This window comes from Lutra lutra, chromosome 15, assembly GCF_902655055.1.
Source record: "Lutra lutra chromosome 15, mLutLut1.2, whole genome shotgun sequence".
In the NCBI taxonomy this organism is placed as follows: domain Eukaryota; kingdom Metazoa; phylum Chordata; class Mammalia; order Carnivora; family Mustelidae; genus Lutra; species Lutra lutra.
In genome coordinates this window covers 23,102,706-23,120,322 of record NC_062292.1, presented here as the reverse complement: position 1 = coordinate 23,120,322, position 17,617 = coordinate 23,102,706, and the positions used below count along the sequence as shown (strand labels likewise).

At 41.1% G+C, this 17,617-nt stretch overlaps 1 protein-coding gene across 5 annotated transcripts in view; it reads left to right on the top strand.

The window, feature by feature from the left end:
* The window catches only part of AXDND1 (axonemal dynein light chain domain containing 1), a 104,251-nt gene that overhangs the window by 79,160 nt on the left and 7,474 nt on the right, over nucleotides 1-17,617 (top strand). For 4 of the 5 annotated variants that reach the window (XM_047704436.1, XM_047704433.1, XM_047704437.1 and 1 more), the window contains 3 exons: nucleotides 1,174-1,284; nucleotides 11,889-11,996; nucleotides 14,370-14,474. In XM_047704436.1, the coding sequence (XP_047560392.1) occupies nucleotides 1,174-1,284; nucleotides 11,889-11,996; nucleotides 14,370-14,474 (324 nt within the window). The remainder of the gene's footprint in view (nucleotides 1-1,173; nucleotides 1,285-11,888; nucleotides 11,997-14,369; nucleotides 14,475-17,617) is intronic. The other variant, XM_047704435.1, reaches the window with a different exon arrangement.

The following is a 17,617-nucleotide window of genomic DNA, read 5'->3' as shown; positions in this document are numbered from 1 at the left end:
AGTTAAAAGTCCATACCACCTGGATTAGAACCCAAATGCTATCCTTAACTATAAATATGACCTTGGGCAAGATGTCCAACTGCTCTGTTCTTCAGTTTCTTCATCTAAAAAATGAGAATAGTAGTACATAGTTCCATTCTCATCACAAGAGTTTGTAACTTTATATTGACTAGACTTGTTGTAGTGATCATGTTCCCATATATACAAATATTGAATCATTATGCTGTTCACCTGATATTAATGTTATTTCTTTTGTGTGTGTGTGTGTTTTGGAGTTAATCCATTTTTTAAAATTTAAAAATAATTTTTAATTCAATTCCAGTTAACATACAATGTTATGGGGTGCCTGGGTGGCTCAGTGGGTTAAAGCCTCTGCCTTCGGCTCAGGTCATGATACCAGAATCCTGGGATCGAGCCCCACATCAGGCTCTCTGCTCTGCAGGGAGCCTGCTTCCTTCTCTCTCTCTGCCTGCCTCCCTGCCTACTTGTGATCTCTGTCAAGTAAATAAATAAAATCTTTAAAAAAAGATACAATGTTATATTAGTTTCGGGTGTACAATATAGTGATTCAACAATTCTATACAACACCCTGGGCTCATCACAACAAGTGCCCTCCTGAATCCCCATCACCTATTTCACCCAGTCCCCCCACCTACCTCCCCTCTGGTAACCACAAGTTTGTTCTCAATATAATGTTATTTCAGTTATACCTCATAAAAATCATAGCCTATATTTCATACTGAAGATAAAATGAGTTAATATTACACATGCTTACAGCAGAATCTGGCATATAATTAATGCCATGTAAATGTGGGCTATTTTCATTGTTACTGTTAGGTAATCCCAGTTGGCCTGGTCGGTTGCGAACCATTTTTTGGGACAGACCGTTTGCCTGTAGTAAATCCAGCGATCTTTCTTCACCTTGTTTTATGGCACTTCACTGCTCCTTGTCTCAGTACGACCCAGATCTCAAACACTGGATAAGAGAAGATGTGATTTCGGGTCTGTCTACACAGAGAAACATTTCTGCCCAAATCTTCAAACTGAAGTGATAACAAGTTAATTGAATGGAGTTTTATTTAGAAGAGTTGTACTTGGCGGCTCCTCAATAGACGTGAGTTGGTATAGTCTGACTTTTTTCCCACTTAATAATTATCTTTTCTCTTTTCTCAGAGAGAATGTTATGGGTGGATCACCACATGTTCTCACCTCCTTTCTGGGATCAAAGGCAAAAAAGTAATGTTACTGACAAGGGAAGAAAAAGAACATCTTTTTGGAGAAGAGGTATTCGCCATGTGTTGGCACTGATCATTATTCAGGTTCTTCCTATATTTGTTGCCCCCCTGAGTTTCAGTAGATAAGGATTCAGTGACTTCTTCCAATCAGTGTTCTAAGTCCTCATTTATTTACTCTGCCAGAAGAGAATTTTGCCCCTGACCAAAAGCATTGGCAGTTCTCCCTTCTAAGGGAGAGAATCATCTACCTAAGCTTCTCTCCTCGCTTTCTTAGAGCACGATTTTGTTTCATCCTTCATGAAGGGAAGGATGGCCTTCCCAGGGGAAGCTGCCTGCTGTTTCCTGAGGCATGCCTTCAGATTGGTTGGCTGAGCACACTTCCTCCTCTCCTCCAGGCTCCACCTTCCTATTTAAGGTTATTTCTTCCTTTGAGCACCTAATCCCAGCCCACTGTCCTCTCTCTTTTGTATCTTTTTAACATCTTCCTCTCTAGTAGTTCCATTGTATATGTATAAATAATCCAATATATAAACAATAAGCATGGCCATTGCCTTCATTCTAAAAGATAGATCCCTTGAGCATGTCTTTTTTTCCTACTACTTACTTCTCTCCTTCCTATCAGAATCATTTCCGTTAAAACTCTGAAACTATCGGGGCGCCTGGGTGGCTCAGTGGGTTAAAGCCTCTGCCTTCAGCTCAGGTCATGATCCCGGAGTCCTGGGATCGAGCCCCACATCGGGCTATCTGCTCAGCAGGGAGCCTGCTTCCCTTCCTCTCTCTCTGCCTGCCTCTCTGCCTACTTGTGATCTCTCTCTCCGTCAAATAAAAACAAAAACAAACAAACAAAAAAAACTCTGAAATTATCGCAAGGTGCTGTAATGACTCCTTATTGTCAGATCCAACGAACCCCAATGCCGTATTTAGCTTGACTTTTCCATATTTAGCATTTGACCCTGTTGACTAGTCATTCACTTCTTTTGTAATCTCCTCACAAGACAAAAAATTTTTCTCCTACTTTTTTATTTCTTTTCACTCTCCTTTTGGTCTTCCTCCAACTGCCTGCCTCTTAAATGTTGACATTCTGTCTCTCACTTGCTTTCACTTTTCTTTCTACACCCCACACCTGACTGTGCTAATGCTGTGGTATTAACTACCACCTGTTTACTGAGGATTCGAAATTAATGAATATCCTGTACTTCATGGCAGTCACAAATGCTTAGCTTTACTTCAGTGTGTTTGAAGGAGTTGGTTTCCAGTCAAGACTGCAGAAGCCCGCATTGCTATCAGAGCTGGGAACGGTAGAGGAGAGATGTGATGGCGTCTCTGTCAGACCTCCAGGGTCTACCAGGGAGGGTTCTACCTACACATGCGTGGGACTTTCATCTTACATTTGAACACTAAAGAAACACCACCTTTCTAAATTATACATCTTGGGCACCTGGGTGGCTCAGTGGGTTAAGCCTCTGCCTTCAGCTCAGGTCATGATCTCAGCATCCTGGAATCGAGTCCCACATTGGGCTCTCTGCTCAGCAGGGAGCCTGCTTCTTCCTCTCTTTCTTTGGGCCTGCATCTCTCCCTCCTTGTGATCTCTCTCTGTCAAATAAATAAACTCTTTTAAAAAAATAAATAAAATATACATCTTTTACAAATGCTTTCTTTTCCATTTGCTGCCCAGGTCTTGGCCAGAATTATTTTGAATTAATCACTGAATGATTTCATCAACATTATAAATCTTAAATTATATGGGGTGCCTGGGTCACATAGTTGGTTAAATGTCCAACTCTTGATTTCAGCTCAAGTCATGATCTCAGGGTTGTGAGATGGACATGTGAAGGTTGTCGGGCTCCATGCTGGGCAAGGAGCCTGGTTAAGAGTCTCTCTTCCTGGGGTACCTGGGTGGCTCAGTTGGTTGGGCCTCTGCCTTTGGCTTGGGTCATGATCCCAGAGTGCCAGGATGGAGTCTTGCACTGGGCTCCCAGCTCTGTCAGGAATCTGCTTCTCCCTCTGACCTTCTCCCCTCTCATGCTCTCTCCCTCTCTCTCTCAAATAAATAAAATCTTCAAAAAAAAAAAAAAATTCTCTCTCCCTCTCCGTTTGGCCCTCCCTGCTCCCATGAACTCTCTCTCTCAAAATAACAAACAAACAAACAAAACTTAAATTACAGTATAGTTTTAGAAAATTAAGTTCCACAGACATGATCTTGGCTACACAATAGGTCTATGAAAAAAATTAAATTCAAGAACTATACAGAATCATAGAGACTTAAGAACAGGGAGGATTTTTTTTAAAGGTTTTATTTATTTAATTGACAGAGATCACAAGTAGGCAGAGAGGCAGGCAGAGAGAGAGAGAGAGGAGGAAGCAGGCTCCCTGCCAAGCAGAAAGCCTGATGTGGTACTCGATCCCAGGACCCTGAGATCATGACCTGAGCTGAAGGCAGAGGCTTAACCCACTGAGCCACCCAGGTGCCCAACAGGAAGGATTTTTAAGGGTCATTGAATTCAGCCCAACAACTGATGCATGAATCTTTATATAATACCCACCTTGATCATTATTTCTATGTTTGAATATCTGAAGTGGCAGAGACCTACTTTTAGAATTAGCCCACTTGTTTTGGTGACAACTGACCATTAGAATGTTATTCTTCCTATTGAAATGGATGAAATATGTTTCCTTGTAACTTTTTCTACTCACTGGTCCTCATTTAGTCTTTTGGGTTGACATGAACAAGGCTGATTTGTTTTCCACGTTATAGTATTTACAACATTCCATGTTATGGTGTTTTCCAACATTTAAAAATAGCTATATTCAACCTAATTCTATTTTTGAAATTTCAGTTATTTTCGATTAATCTATCTCTTCATGGGTCATCACCACAATATTTTAATTTTTGAGGCGCCATGATGCATTTTCATATCCGATTGGGCTGGCCCTACTCACTGATCTTCTTTAGGGGTTCATCACTATGCTTGCTTATTTATTCTTCTGTGTAACTCTATAATCTATGTCTGGGAAAATATGAATTTTAAAGACTGGGGTAATACTAAATATATATATTAACTTAGAGCAGAGATAGTTATGCTGTCAAGTTGTCCTATTCAAAAATATAGGATGTCTATTTTTAACACCTTTCAATGATGTTTTATGATTTACTCATTTTATATATTTCTTGTAAGGTTTATGCCTGAGTATTTCACTTTATGTTTTGCTATTTTATTTTATAAAAGTTTTTATTTATTTAAGTAGTCTCTACACTCAACATGGGGCTCAAATTCACAACCCTGAGACCAAGCCAGACACCCCTATTTTTTGCTATTTTAAATAGGATCTTCACATTTTATCTTCTATCTGGTAACTGTGTATATGTTATTGATTTCTGTATTTTAATTTTATTTGGGGACTTTACTAAATTACCTTATTGTTTTTAGTAGGTTTTGGTAGAACAGATTCTTTAGGGTTCTCCAAATATTTAATCACATCATCTACAAATAGAGATAATTTTAACCTCTTTCCATGATTATGCCTCTAGTTGTTTTTTCTTGTCTAATTGCAATGAATAATTCTCCCAGTCTGGTGTTAAATAGTAGTGACAATAGCGAGCATCCTCAAGAGGGAATGCCTTTAGTGATTAGAGTTGATTTTTTGCTTAATTTCTTTATTGTTCTCCAGGTATCTCAGATCTTTCACCCAAGGTCACTTTCCTTCTGCTTTAACCTTTAAATTTTTCTTTAGTGATGATTTACTGAGGCAAACTTAATTTTTGTTTGTCTGAAATGTCTTTATTTCACCCTCAGTCTTAACATTTTTTGCAGGGTATATAATTCTAGGATGATACCATTTCCTCCTAGCTCGTTGATGATGCTGTTTCTACTGTTTTCTGGATCTTGTTGTTACCAAAATGACAGTGGAGAATTCAGCTGTCAGTTCCTTTGAAGTTCTCTTTGGCTACTTTTAAGATTTTCATGTCTGGCATTTTGCAGTTTCACTCTGGTACATGTGGGTGTGGAATCCTTTTCTTTTTGCTGGGGATTCTCTTGGTTTCCTAAAGCTTTGACTTGTTATCTTTCATTAGATATAGAAAATTCTATTATCTCTTCAAATATTGTCTCTACTATATTTGCTCTCTTCTTTCTGGAACTCTGAATGGATGTGTATTGGAATCTATCCCCATGTCTTTTAACCTTATTTCATATTTTTCTTTGCTTCTGCATTGAATCCTGAATAATTTCTTCTGGCTTACCTTCCCATTCACTAATCTTCTATTAAACCTTTCTGTTCAGTTTTTAGATTTAATTGTTAAAGTTCTACTTGGTTCTTTTTCAAGTCTGATCATTCTTATAATCTTCATATTTTTAATCTCTTATTTCTTTAAACAGATTAAATATAACTTCATAGTCTATTTGATAACTCTAATATATGTTATATCTGTATAAGAATGTTAATTATAAAACTGGACAGCTATATGCAAAGGAATGAAACTGGACCACTATCTTACACCACACAAATATAGGTTCGAAATAGATTAAGGACCTAAATGTGAGACCCGAAACCATAAAACTCCCGGCAGAGAGCATGTGCAATAATTTTTCCAACATCCTGCGTAGCAACATTTTCAAGCTTTCAAGCTTTTAAGGCAACATTTTCAAACTTTCAAGCTTTTAAGGCAAAATAACTTTGGGACTACATCAAAATAAAACGCTTCTGCATAACAAAGGGAACAACCAACAAAACTAAAAGAGAACTACAGAATGGGAGAAGATATTTGCAAATGATATATCTGATGAAGGGTTAGTATTCAAATTATATAAAAAACTGTAACTCAATGCCAAAAAACCCCAAATAATCCAATTTAGAAATGAGTAGAAGATGTGAACAGACATTTCTCCAAAAAAGATATCTAGATGGCCAACAGACACAGGAAAAGATGCTCAATATCACTCATCATCAGGGAAATGCAAATCAAAACCACAACGAGATATCACTTCACACTTGTCAGAATGAAGAAAATAAAAAACACAAGGAACAAGAAGTGTTGACAAGGACCAGGAGAAAAAGGAACCCTGTGTACTGCTGGTAGGAATGCAACCTGGTACAGCCACTGAGGAAAACAGTATGGAGGTTGCTCAAAAAATTAAAAACAAGGGACGCCTGGGTGGCTCAGTTGGTTAAGCGGCTGCCTTAGGCTCAGGTCATGATCCCAGTGTCCGGGGATCGAGTCCCACATCGGGCTCCTTGCTCGGTGGGGAGCCTGCTTCTCCCTCTGCCTCTACCTGCCTCTCTGTCTGCCTGTGCTCGCTCACTCTCTCTCCTTCTGTCTCTGACAAATAAATAGATAAAATCTTTAAAAAAAAAAATTTAAAAAAAATAAAAAACAAGACTATTAGGTGATCAAGTAATTCCACTACTGGGTATTTAACAAAAGAATGTGAAAATACTAACTTGAAAAGATATATGCACCCTGATGTTTATTGCTTCATTATTTATAATAGCCAAACTGTGGAAGCAGCCCAAGTGTCCATTGGTAGATGAATGGATAAAGATGATATGGTGCATGTGCGTGCACGCCCGCGCACGCGCGCGCATGCGCGCGCGCACACACACACACACACACACACACACACACACACAGTGGAATATTACTCAGCCATAAAAAAAGAATGAAATCTTGCTATCTGTAACAACATGGGTGGAGCTAGAGAGTATAGTGTTAAGTAAAATAAGCGAATCAGAGAAAGACAAATACCACATGATTTCACTCATAGGTGGAATTTAAGAAATAAATGAACAAAGGAAAAAAGAGATTAAAAAACAGACTGTTAACTATAGAGAACAAACTGATAGTTGCTAGATGGGAGGGGGTGGGTGGGAATAGGTGAAATAGATAAGGGGATTAAGAGTAATCCCCTTATAGCCCCACTTATCACAACTTTGAGCACTGAGTAGTGTATAGAATTGTTGAATCAATATATTGTAATATAACACTATGTTAATTATATTGGAGTTAAATAAATAAAGAAGAATGCTAGTTACAGCATTATTTATAATAGCAAAATACAGACCTTCCTTGACTTATGTTGGGGTTATGTCTCAATAAACCCATTGTAAGTTGGAAATATTGTAAGTCAAAAATGTATTTAATACACTTAACCTATCCACCATCATAGCTTAACCTAGCCTACCTTCATTGTGCTTTGAATACTTACATTAATTTATAGTTGGGCAAAATCATCTAACCACAGCCCATTTTATAATAAAATGTTGAATATCTCATGTAATTATTTTTTTGTTTGTTTTAGGAAGTTATCTTTTTGAAGGGGGGGCAGAGGGAGAGAATCTTTCAGAATCACTGCTGAGTGTGGAGCCTGACCCCAAGACTCCGGAGATCATGACCAAAGCCAAAACCAAGAGTCCATCCTCAATGAACTGAGCCATGCAAGCGCCTCTGAATATCTCATATAATTTATTGAATACTGTATTGAAAGTGAAAAACAGAATGGTTCTAAGTATAACAGTTGCTTATTCTTATGATCATGAGGCTGACTAGAAGCTGTGGGTCACTGCCACTGCCCAGAATCATGAAAGAGAGTTGAACCACATAGTGTTAGCCTGGAAAAAGATTAAAAATAAAAATGCAAAGTACTGTTTCTACTGAATGTATATCTTTTTCATGTTGTAAAAACTTTAAGTTAAACCATCTTTAAGTTAAACCAGGGACATCTGCACTGGAAACAATGTAAATGTTCATCAGTAGAGGATTGGTTTGAAAAAAGCAGATTATGGAATGCAACAAATGTGATTATCTCATTTACATTAAAATGTTTAGATGTATATAAGGCAGTCTAGAAGAATGTAGTCAGCAAACCGATAGCAGTTGTTACCTCTGAAAGTTGAGATTTTTGTTTGCTTTAAAAATGTATTTTTTATAAGTCAAACAGAGAGAGTCAATTATCATATGGTTTCACGTACTTGTGGAGCATAAGGAATAACAGGGAGGACATGGGGAGAAGGAGAGGAGAAGTGAGTTGGGGAAATCAGATGGGGAGATAAACCATGAGAGACTGTGAACTCTGAGAAACAAACAGGATTTTGGAAGGGAGGGGGTGGGGGGTTGGGTGAGCCTGGTGGTGGGTATTAAGAAGGGCACGTATTGCATGGAACACTGGGTGTGGTGCATAAATAATGAATTTTGGAACACTGCAAAAAATAAAATAAATGTATTTTTTAAAAGTTAACATGTGGGGGCGCCTGGGTGGCTCAGTGGGTTAAGCCTCTGCCTTTGACTCAGGTCATGATCCCAGGGTCCTGGGATCGAGCCCTGCATCAGGCTCTCTGCTCAGCGGGGAGCCTGCTTCCCCTCCTCTCTCTGCCTGCCTCTTTGCCTACTTGTGATCCCTCTCTGTCAAATAAATAAATAAAATATTTAAAAAAAAAGGTTAACATGTGTATAAAGGAAACTGAAAAACACAAGAAGCAAAGAACAAAGTCATCCATAATCACAAGCAGTTTACAGGTTGACTTCTATGTTCTTAATTTCTCTGTATTGTCTATTTTACAGCATTATCAGGGAAAAAATTGTATTTGGTAAAAACATCCTAACATATTTTGAATATTTTTCTATACCATGTGCATATTTCTGCAGCATAATTTAAAATTGCTATAAAATATCTTGTATAGGGTGCCTGGGTGGCTCAGTGGGTTGGGCCACTGCCTTCGGCTAGGGTCATGATCTCAGGGTCCTGGGATTGAGCCCCACATCGGGCTTTCTGCTCGGCAGGGAGCCTGCTTTCCCCTCTCTCTCTGTGCCTACCTCTTTGCCTACTTGTGATCTCTGTCTGTCAAATAAATAAATAAAATCTTTAAAAAAAATACCTTATATAGGGCGCCTGGGTGGCTCAGTTGGTTGGGCGACTGCCTTCAGCTCAGGTGATGATCCTGGAGTCCCGGGATCGAGTCCCGCATCAGGCTCCCAGCTTCACGGGGAGTCTGCTTCTCCCTCTGACCTTCTCCTCGTTCATGCTCTCTCTCACTGTCTCTTTCTCTCTCAAATAAATAAATAAATAATGTTTTTAAAAAATACCTTATATAGTTTATGTCATTTATTTATGCATATTCCTATTACAGGTATTGAACTTCTTTTTAGCTTCTGTTTTATACACATCATTGCAATAAACTGAAGGACATTTGTCAGTCAGTATTTGTGTAGACTCATTTGAGGTATTCAACACTGTTGACTCCTTTCTCTTCTTTTGACTTTTCTGGTGGTTCTGTCAGACTTCTGACACAACTTCTGGCCTTTGTTGTGGGCTTGTCCTTCTTCCCTTGTCCTTTATGTGACTAGGTTCCTTTCCTAAGCCCTCATCCTCTAGCAGCTTCACAACCTCACCTTTGGTGATACAATTCACTTTCTTGGCTTCAACTAAATGCAGATAACTGTTAAATTATTATCTTTAACCCAAATGCCTCCATCTATACTCTAGATCTTACTGAGTATTTCCACTTGGGTATATTTAGGATACCTTAAAGTCACATGGCCTAGTCTGAACTCGCCTATCTTCCTAAACCTGCTTATGCAACTTTGTTCATTATCTCTGTGAATGGCATTATCATCTGTGTAGTAGCCTGAACCATTTACCAGGTATCATTCGAGATGCTTCCTTTCCCTAGCCATCCCATATCATCTAAACTCTCCAGCACTAAGAGTTAACTCATAAACATCTCTTGAATCCTTATCCTCCTCTTCATTCCTGCAACCCTGTGCTGTTCATTCTCCGCTCTTATTTTTTCTTCCCATTCTTTCTCCCTCTCTCCCTTCTTTCTCTTTAAATCTGCTCTCCTGCTGCTAGAGTGATTGCTTTAAAATGCAGAACAGATAAGTCGATTTTTTTTTCCCAGATAAGTCAATTTATCAGTACCTCATTGCCTTCAGGATAAAATCCAGTTTCCCTGAAATGACACTCTAGGCCTTCCTCTATGACTGTGCTCCTGTCCATCTGCCCCAAAGTTTCTGTTACACTAACTACTTTTGTTCTCAAGAGCTAGTCATGCCCATTCAACATCCTTTGCCTAGAACCATGCTATCTTTTTTCCCTTACTCATCCTTTAAGAATAAACTCAGACATTACGTCCTCCGGGAAACCTTCCTGACCAATTCACTCTCTTATTTTTTACTTTTTTTTATGTTTAAAGATTTTACTTATTTACCTGAAAAAGAGAGAGCATGAGAGGGGAGAGTCAGAGGGAGAAGCAGACTCCCTGCTAAGCAAGGAGCCCGATGCAGAACTCGATCCCAGGACTCCAGGATTACGACCCGAGCTGAAGGCAGTCGCCCAACCAACTGAGCCACCCAGGTGCCACTGACCAATCCACTCTTTCAGCCACATCCACTACCATAGATTATGTGCTCCTACCATGTGACTATATGTATCCATAGCATTTTCTTGTCCACTAAATTGTTAAGCTTTTTAAGGGCAGGGGCTATTCTCTTTTTTTAAAATTTAAATTCAGTTGATTAACTTACAATGTATTATTTGTTTCAGAGGTGCAGGTCTGTGATTCATCAATCTTATATAATAGCCAGTGCTCATTACAAGACATATCCTCCCCAATGTCCATCACCTAGTTACCCCATCCTGCCACCTCCCTCCTCTCCAGCAACCCTCTGTTTGTTTCCTATGTTTAAGAGTTTCTTATGGGGGGTGCCTGGGTGGCTCAGTGGGTTAAAGCCTCTGACTTTGGGCTCAGGTCATGATCTCAGGGTCCTGGGATGGAGCCCCACATCGGGCTCTCTGCTCAGCGGGGAGCCTGCTTCCCTTCCTCTCTCTCTGCCTGCCTCTCTGCCTACTTGTGATCTCTGTTTGTCAAACAAATACATAAAATCTTTTTTAAAAAAGTTTTTTATGGTTTGTTTCCCTCTCCGGTTTCATCTTTTTCTTTTTTTCCTCTCTTCTCCTATGATCCTCTGCCTTGTTTCATGAATTCCACGTATCAGTGAGATCATATGATAATTGTCTTTCTCTGATTGACTTATTTCACTTTGCATAATATCCTGTAGTTCCATCCATTTCATTGCAAATGGCAAGATTTCATTTTTTGATGGCTGCATAATATTCCATTATATATGGATACCACATCTTCTTTACCCATTCATCTGTCAACAAACATCTAGGCTCTTCCCATAGTTTGGCTTTTGTGAACATTGCTGCTATAAACACTGGGGTGCAGGCGCCCCTTCAGATCACTATATTTGTATCTTTTGGGTAAAAAGTTGCTGGGTTGCAGGAGGATGGGGGGTATTCTTTTTTTTTTTTTTTTAAAGATTTTATTTATTTATTTGACAGAGAGATTACAAGCAGGCAGAGAGGCAGGCAGAGAGAGAGGAGGAAGCAGGCTCCCTGCTGAGCAGAGAGCCCGATGCGGGGCTCGATCCCAGGACTCTGAGATCATGACCTGAGCCGAAGGCAGCGGCTTAACCCACTGAGCGACCCAGGCGCCCCGGATGGGGGGTATTCTTATTACCCTTTTTGTTCTTATCCCTAGCACAGTGTCCAGTTGCAAGATTAGTGCTCATTAAATACTTTTGAATGAATAATCAGTATATACTACAAGTTATTAATATACACTAAACTATAATCGTACTATTGTTTCATCTCACAGGATTTTTTAAAAGAATTAATTGAACCTGAAATAGACAGCCTTTTTACTTTTAGAGAAGAGGAAGAAGAAAGCACGGAGGATAATTTTCAGATGCAAAAGGAAGAAGAGGTAAGATGATTTAGTATTATATTTCCCTTTCCCTTTATATTTTTAAAGAATATAAGTATAAGTGCTGGATGGCTCAGTTGGCTAAGCGTCCGACCCTTAATGTCAGCTCAGGTCATGGTCTCAGAGTCATGAGATCAAGGCTCATGTCAGGCTCCATGCTCAATGCAGTCTGCTTGAGATTCTCTCTCTCTCCTTCTCCCTCTGACCCTCCCCTTGCTCACACTCTCTAAATACATACATACATACATACATACGATATTTAAAAAAAAAAAGAATATATATAGGTACTATTGAAGATAGAAATAGGTCATCTGGAATAAACACTTCAGCTCCTTTCCTTTCTTCATAGAGATTTAACCGTATCAGAGATATCCTTATCTCTTTATTTTCCAAGGTAGGGGTATCCTTTTCCTTTTCAAAAATTGGTCACTTCCCATCAGCCTCATCCACACCTGTACTCCCATTACCTACACAATCCACCTCTCACCCTGATGCTGTTTCTTTGTCCTTTCATTACCAGATTTTTCAAATAGTAATTTAAACTCTATGTTTCCACTTTTTCTTCTTCTTTTGTTTTTTTAACTAATGGGGCTTGAACTCATGACTCTGAGATGAAAACCTGAGCTGAGGTCAGGAGTCTGATGCTTAACCATCTCAGCCACCCAGGTGCCCCTGTATCCACTTCAGTTTCCATTCTGGGCATCTTTCCACTTCCTCCCAGACCCGTCTCCGCACCACCTTTCTCCTAACCCTGTCTCTACACCTGCTGGGGAATTTGTAGTAATAAAACCCTTTCTGGGGCATTTATAATGATAATGATGATGACGATGATGATGATGATAAAAATGCAATGATAACTACAAATAATTGAGTACCTATCTTGAGCTATATGTTCTGCATGTGCTACTTCTTATCTATACGACACAACTTCAAGGTAAAAATTACTGCCCCATTTTATAAATAAGAAGTTCAGAAAGGTTGACTCTGACTTACCCTAAGTCAGAAAGCTGTAAGTGGTGGAACCAGTGTTCAAACCCAGGTTGGTCTGGCATAAGAGCCCTTGCTGATTCCTGGGTTGAGTACTACCGTCCTTGGCTTTCAGAACTCAAGATCACCGAACACTCTCTAGACTGTCTTCACTTACTTCCTTGATGTTTCTTCTCTCTGAATAGTTTAAATGTTGGCATGATCCCAGGCTGTGACTAGGTCCTCTAGACCCATGATACATGCTACACAGCAGAAGAAAAATTTTATACAATACCTAAGCCTCTTTTGGCCAGCATTTTCTGTTTATTTCTGGTACAGTGCTTGGGATATAGAAGGCACAAAATAAATGGAAAGCAGTGTTAATTGGGCATTAAATTCTGTCATACCTTTTAAATGTGTAATGCATGTCTTTTTTTCTTCCTCTTGTGGCCTTAGTTCTGGCCCTTTCCTTTCTATGTTACAAAGTCTTTTTTTTTTTCTTTTTAATAAGATTTTATTTATTTATTTATTTTTTTACAAGGAGAGAGACAGCTAGAGAGGGAACACAAGCAGGGGGAGTGGAAGAGGGAGAACAGGCTTCCCACAGAGCAGGGACCCCGATGCAGGGCTCAATCCCAGGACCCTGGGATCATGACCTGAGCTGAAGGCAGACCCTTAACTGACTGAGCCACCCAGATGCCCCTATGTTACAAAGTCTTGTTTGGTCTCCAGATATCACTTTCTCTGAAAAAACTTCCTTGAGTGCCTAGGCAGAATTTAGGGCCCTTTTCTGGGTGCACAAAGCTTTTGGAGCACACCAGTCGTACATACCGTAATTATTTGCTGGTCCATCTCTCCTACTGTGCTGTGAATTCCTGGGGTCTGGAGGACATCCTCTTTGTTTCTTTCACCATTGTGTCCCCTGCTCTCCACTTCCCCATCCCCACTAATTTCTCGGTATTTGCTGTACACCTTCAAAAATGCTTGTTGACAGAGAGAGTCAATTATCATATGGTTTCACTTATTTGTGGAGCATAACAAATAGCATGGAGGACAAGGGGAGATGGAGAGGAGAAGGGAGTTGAGGGAAATTGGAAGGGGAGGTGAACCATGAGAGACGATGGACTCTGAAAAACGATCTGAGAATTTTGAAGGGGTGGGGGGTGGGAGGTTGGGGGCACCAGGTGGTGGGTATTGTAGAGGGCACGGATTGCATGGAGCACTGGGTGTGGTGCAAAAATAATGAATACTGTTATGCTGAAAAAATAAAAAATTAAAAAAAAAATGCTTGTTGAATGACTAATGCAGATGGAAGATTAAAGCTTCAGATATTGCTCCGGGGAACTTGCCATGCCACTGAGTCACACACCAGCTCGCTAACAGGCCCTTTGTGTTTCTGTGCCCTAGAAGCCTTCAACATCCAAGGAGGAGGAAAAACTCATTCGAGTAATTGAAAAAGATGAAAATATTCATTCCAAACCTCTATTTGAAGCAAATATATTATCTTCCTGGGTAGGTATCTGAAACCCAAGTAGGAAATTCAAAACCAGAGAAAAAAGCTAAGAAATTTAACATTATGTAAGAATGATACGGATTTAACATAACTTTTAGCTCCAGGAGGACCAGGAGCTCCTACATAATGCATTTTTCAGATTTTTTTCTTTCCAGCATCATCTCTGGAAAACTCTTGTTTTTTACCTTTATAAAAAACTTCTCATTCTCTTCTTTGAACCTCATTTTAAAATTAACATTTCATTGCCTTCCTTAATTTAACAATATCTTCGTCAAAATTTGACCTATTTTTTAAATGAATTCATTCAGCAGACTCTATTGAGAACTGTGATTAGCATATACCTCTGAGCAGAAGAATTATTGGGAAATTGGAAAACTTTAGAAACTCAGCAGGAAAACAGATTTAAAATTCTTCCACAGAAAGTTCTAGGACTATGGTAGACTTAAGTCAGTTCTAGATTTCAGTTCTAGATTGATATGCCTCTCTGGAAAGGTTGTCATGCCTTGATCCCGTTAATCCCCTGAAATGGCATATAGCATTTTGCGTGTATGTTTCTACTGTGCCTGTCCTTGCTGGGGAGGCGGGTACCAGAAATCCATAGACTTAGTCAAATTTCTCAGCCTCAAAGTTAAGAACCACTTGACTGTTAGAGATCTGAACCACCTGGGTAGTCAGCGTGTGTGGAGAGGTGACAACCGGATCGAGGGTGGCAGCAGGCGACAGCGGGATGGCCGAGGCAGAGGTGTGGCCCAGAGGGGAGGCAGATTTCGGGGATGTGTGTCCAGGGAGGCTGTTGGAAATAGGCTCCAACTCTTGTAGGAAGAGCTGGGCGAAACCACGTGGAGAGTCAGGGAGGTGCTGCAAACGCGTGAGAGCGCCGAGAGGGGTTGCAATCACATTCTCCCCAAGTTCCATCTTTTTAACAAGTTTTCCGTATAGTATATTAATCTATCAGTCTTTAAGACTCGGTGAGGCAAGGATGTAAGAGAAAGCAGGGCAGTGAGCCCTGTAAGGAAAAGGGAGATAAAGGGTAGCACCGTTTAATCTGTTTAAGCCCCCCCCATCCCACCCAAGCCTTCCTGCCTCAGAGTATCTCCCCTGCTGTGCCATCCAGGCTAGGAGTCAGGGTCAAACCTCCCCAGTGATCCTCAAGACAGGTAGGAAGCATAGTCGGGCCGGATGTTTGGGGGGTGTGGTGCTTGTTTTTGATGGTGGGGGCTCCTTCTCCAGGACCTTTCCATCTGACATGGTGTGGTGCCACGTGACTAGCTCACCTGAGGCCAATGTGGCCCAGGAAGTCTATCTCCAGGCTTTGGAAGTTTGCTACTGTTGCTACTCTAGATCACTGAAGATCTTTGTTTTTTTTGCCAGATAGCCTCTGGTCCTAAGGACATAAATAAGCATTTTGCAGGGATACCAGACCTTTCAGGCAGCGGCAGTCTCTCCTGCTGCTCTAAGAACACAACTCCCAGGAGGCAGTACGTTTGATTAACACTAGGGAGGAAAAGGGGAAAAGAAGGGCTCGGGAAGCAGAAAGCCTGTGGTGTGCAGGTGTAACCTGTCATGTCGCTGGGAACTGAGCTGTGAAACTGGAGAGCTCCAAGAGATAGAGGGGTCCCAGGTGTCTAGAGAGAAATGGCTCCAGACCCCTGAGAAGCTATAGACCTGAGCATGGAGTTTTCAGTTAGTAACCCCTTCTGCAGGTGACTCCAGATGGGATTTTCTGGGCATTGAGATATGAGTGATAGCTCAGCAGGAGAGGTGGTAAGTCACCACCAGCTTGGGCAGACTAGGGCCTTGGCCTCATTCATACCATTACCTGATGCCTAGTGTTCACCATAATGGGGCTGGACCATCCAGTATGCAAAACGCTCCTCAATTAGCTGGGAGGTAGGGCTTTGTGAGAATTCTTGAGGATTGTATTCAAAGCAGACCCCATGTACAGGACTTGGCCTGCTGTGCCTGAAATGGTCATCCCAATTTGGCACTGGGCCCGATTCACTGGTTTTCCCAGTAAGTTGCACCGACTTTGCTGCTGCCCCTCCTGGGAGAAGGCTGCTCTGCCTTCAGATGCAGCCCAGTTCAAGAACCTTGTCGCACAGCACCGCTTGGGACCCTCTCTGAGTCACAATCATTCCAACACCGTTGCTGCAGGACAAGCAGCCAGAATTCTGTAACATCTCAGCTGGCTAGAGGAGCCAGGGGGTGACTAAACCCGCCAGCTCTCCCAGAGGCAATACCAAAAGTGCTCGGAGCGACCCTGGCCCCCAGGTGCTGTGGCTTGACCACAGGAGGAGCATTGCCTACAGCTCAGCGACCCCAACAAGCAAAGTGTCAGGAACAGTCTCTCTCAGGCTCTTCTTCACACCATAGATTCCTGCTGTCTGTAAGTGTTCAGTATTTGAGGGAGATGGGAGAGTTTGCTGGATCACCTGTGAACTGGGGAAGGATAAAAAGGGGCCAGACTTGGGGGCATCAGCAGTATTTTTAACATAAGATTAAACTTTCTGCCTTTCCCTCTGTTATTGGGCTGAAGGTGGCCCTTAGACGCCTGTGTTTCCCTCTCACCTACCAGAGTACGCCAGAGCAGCAACTAATTTACCTATTTTATAACAGCAACAGGGAAAGGCCGTTGGCATTGATCCAAAGCTGATGAGGTGCTTTGTCAGTGCTTGGATCCCAAGGAGCTGGGCCTAGAGCCAGATCTTCCCTGAGATAGACCCAAACTAGAGATACTGTCCAGTCAGAAGCCCATAAGTAGAGTCAAACCTGAGGAAGACCAAGTCAAAAAGGCCAAAGACAGAATGGGAGTCAGAGACCACGTCAGAGACCAAAGCTACAGCAGATTGGCACAAACAAGGGGGGGCTGAGGCAGTTACTGCCAAGAGCCATGAGGCCAGTGTTAACAATCACCAGCCCACTGTTGACCCGAAGCCTTACAGAGAACATAAACAGTGAATGAACACACATTCTGTATGTTCTATGTGTTATTTACTGTATTCTTACAGTGAAGTAAGCTAGAGGAAAGGAAATGTTATTAAGGAAATCATAAGGAAGAGAAATACATTATAGTAGCAGACTGTAAAAAATCCAGGTACAAGTGGGCCCGCATAGTCCAGACCCACGCAGCTCCAGGGCACAC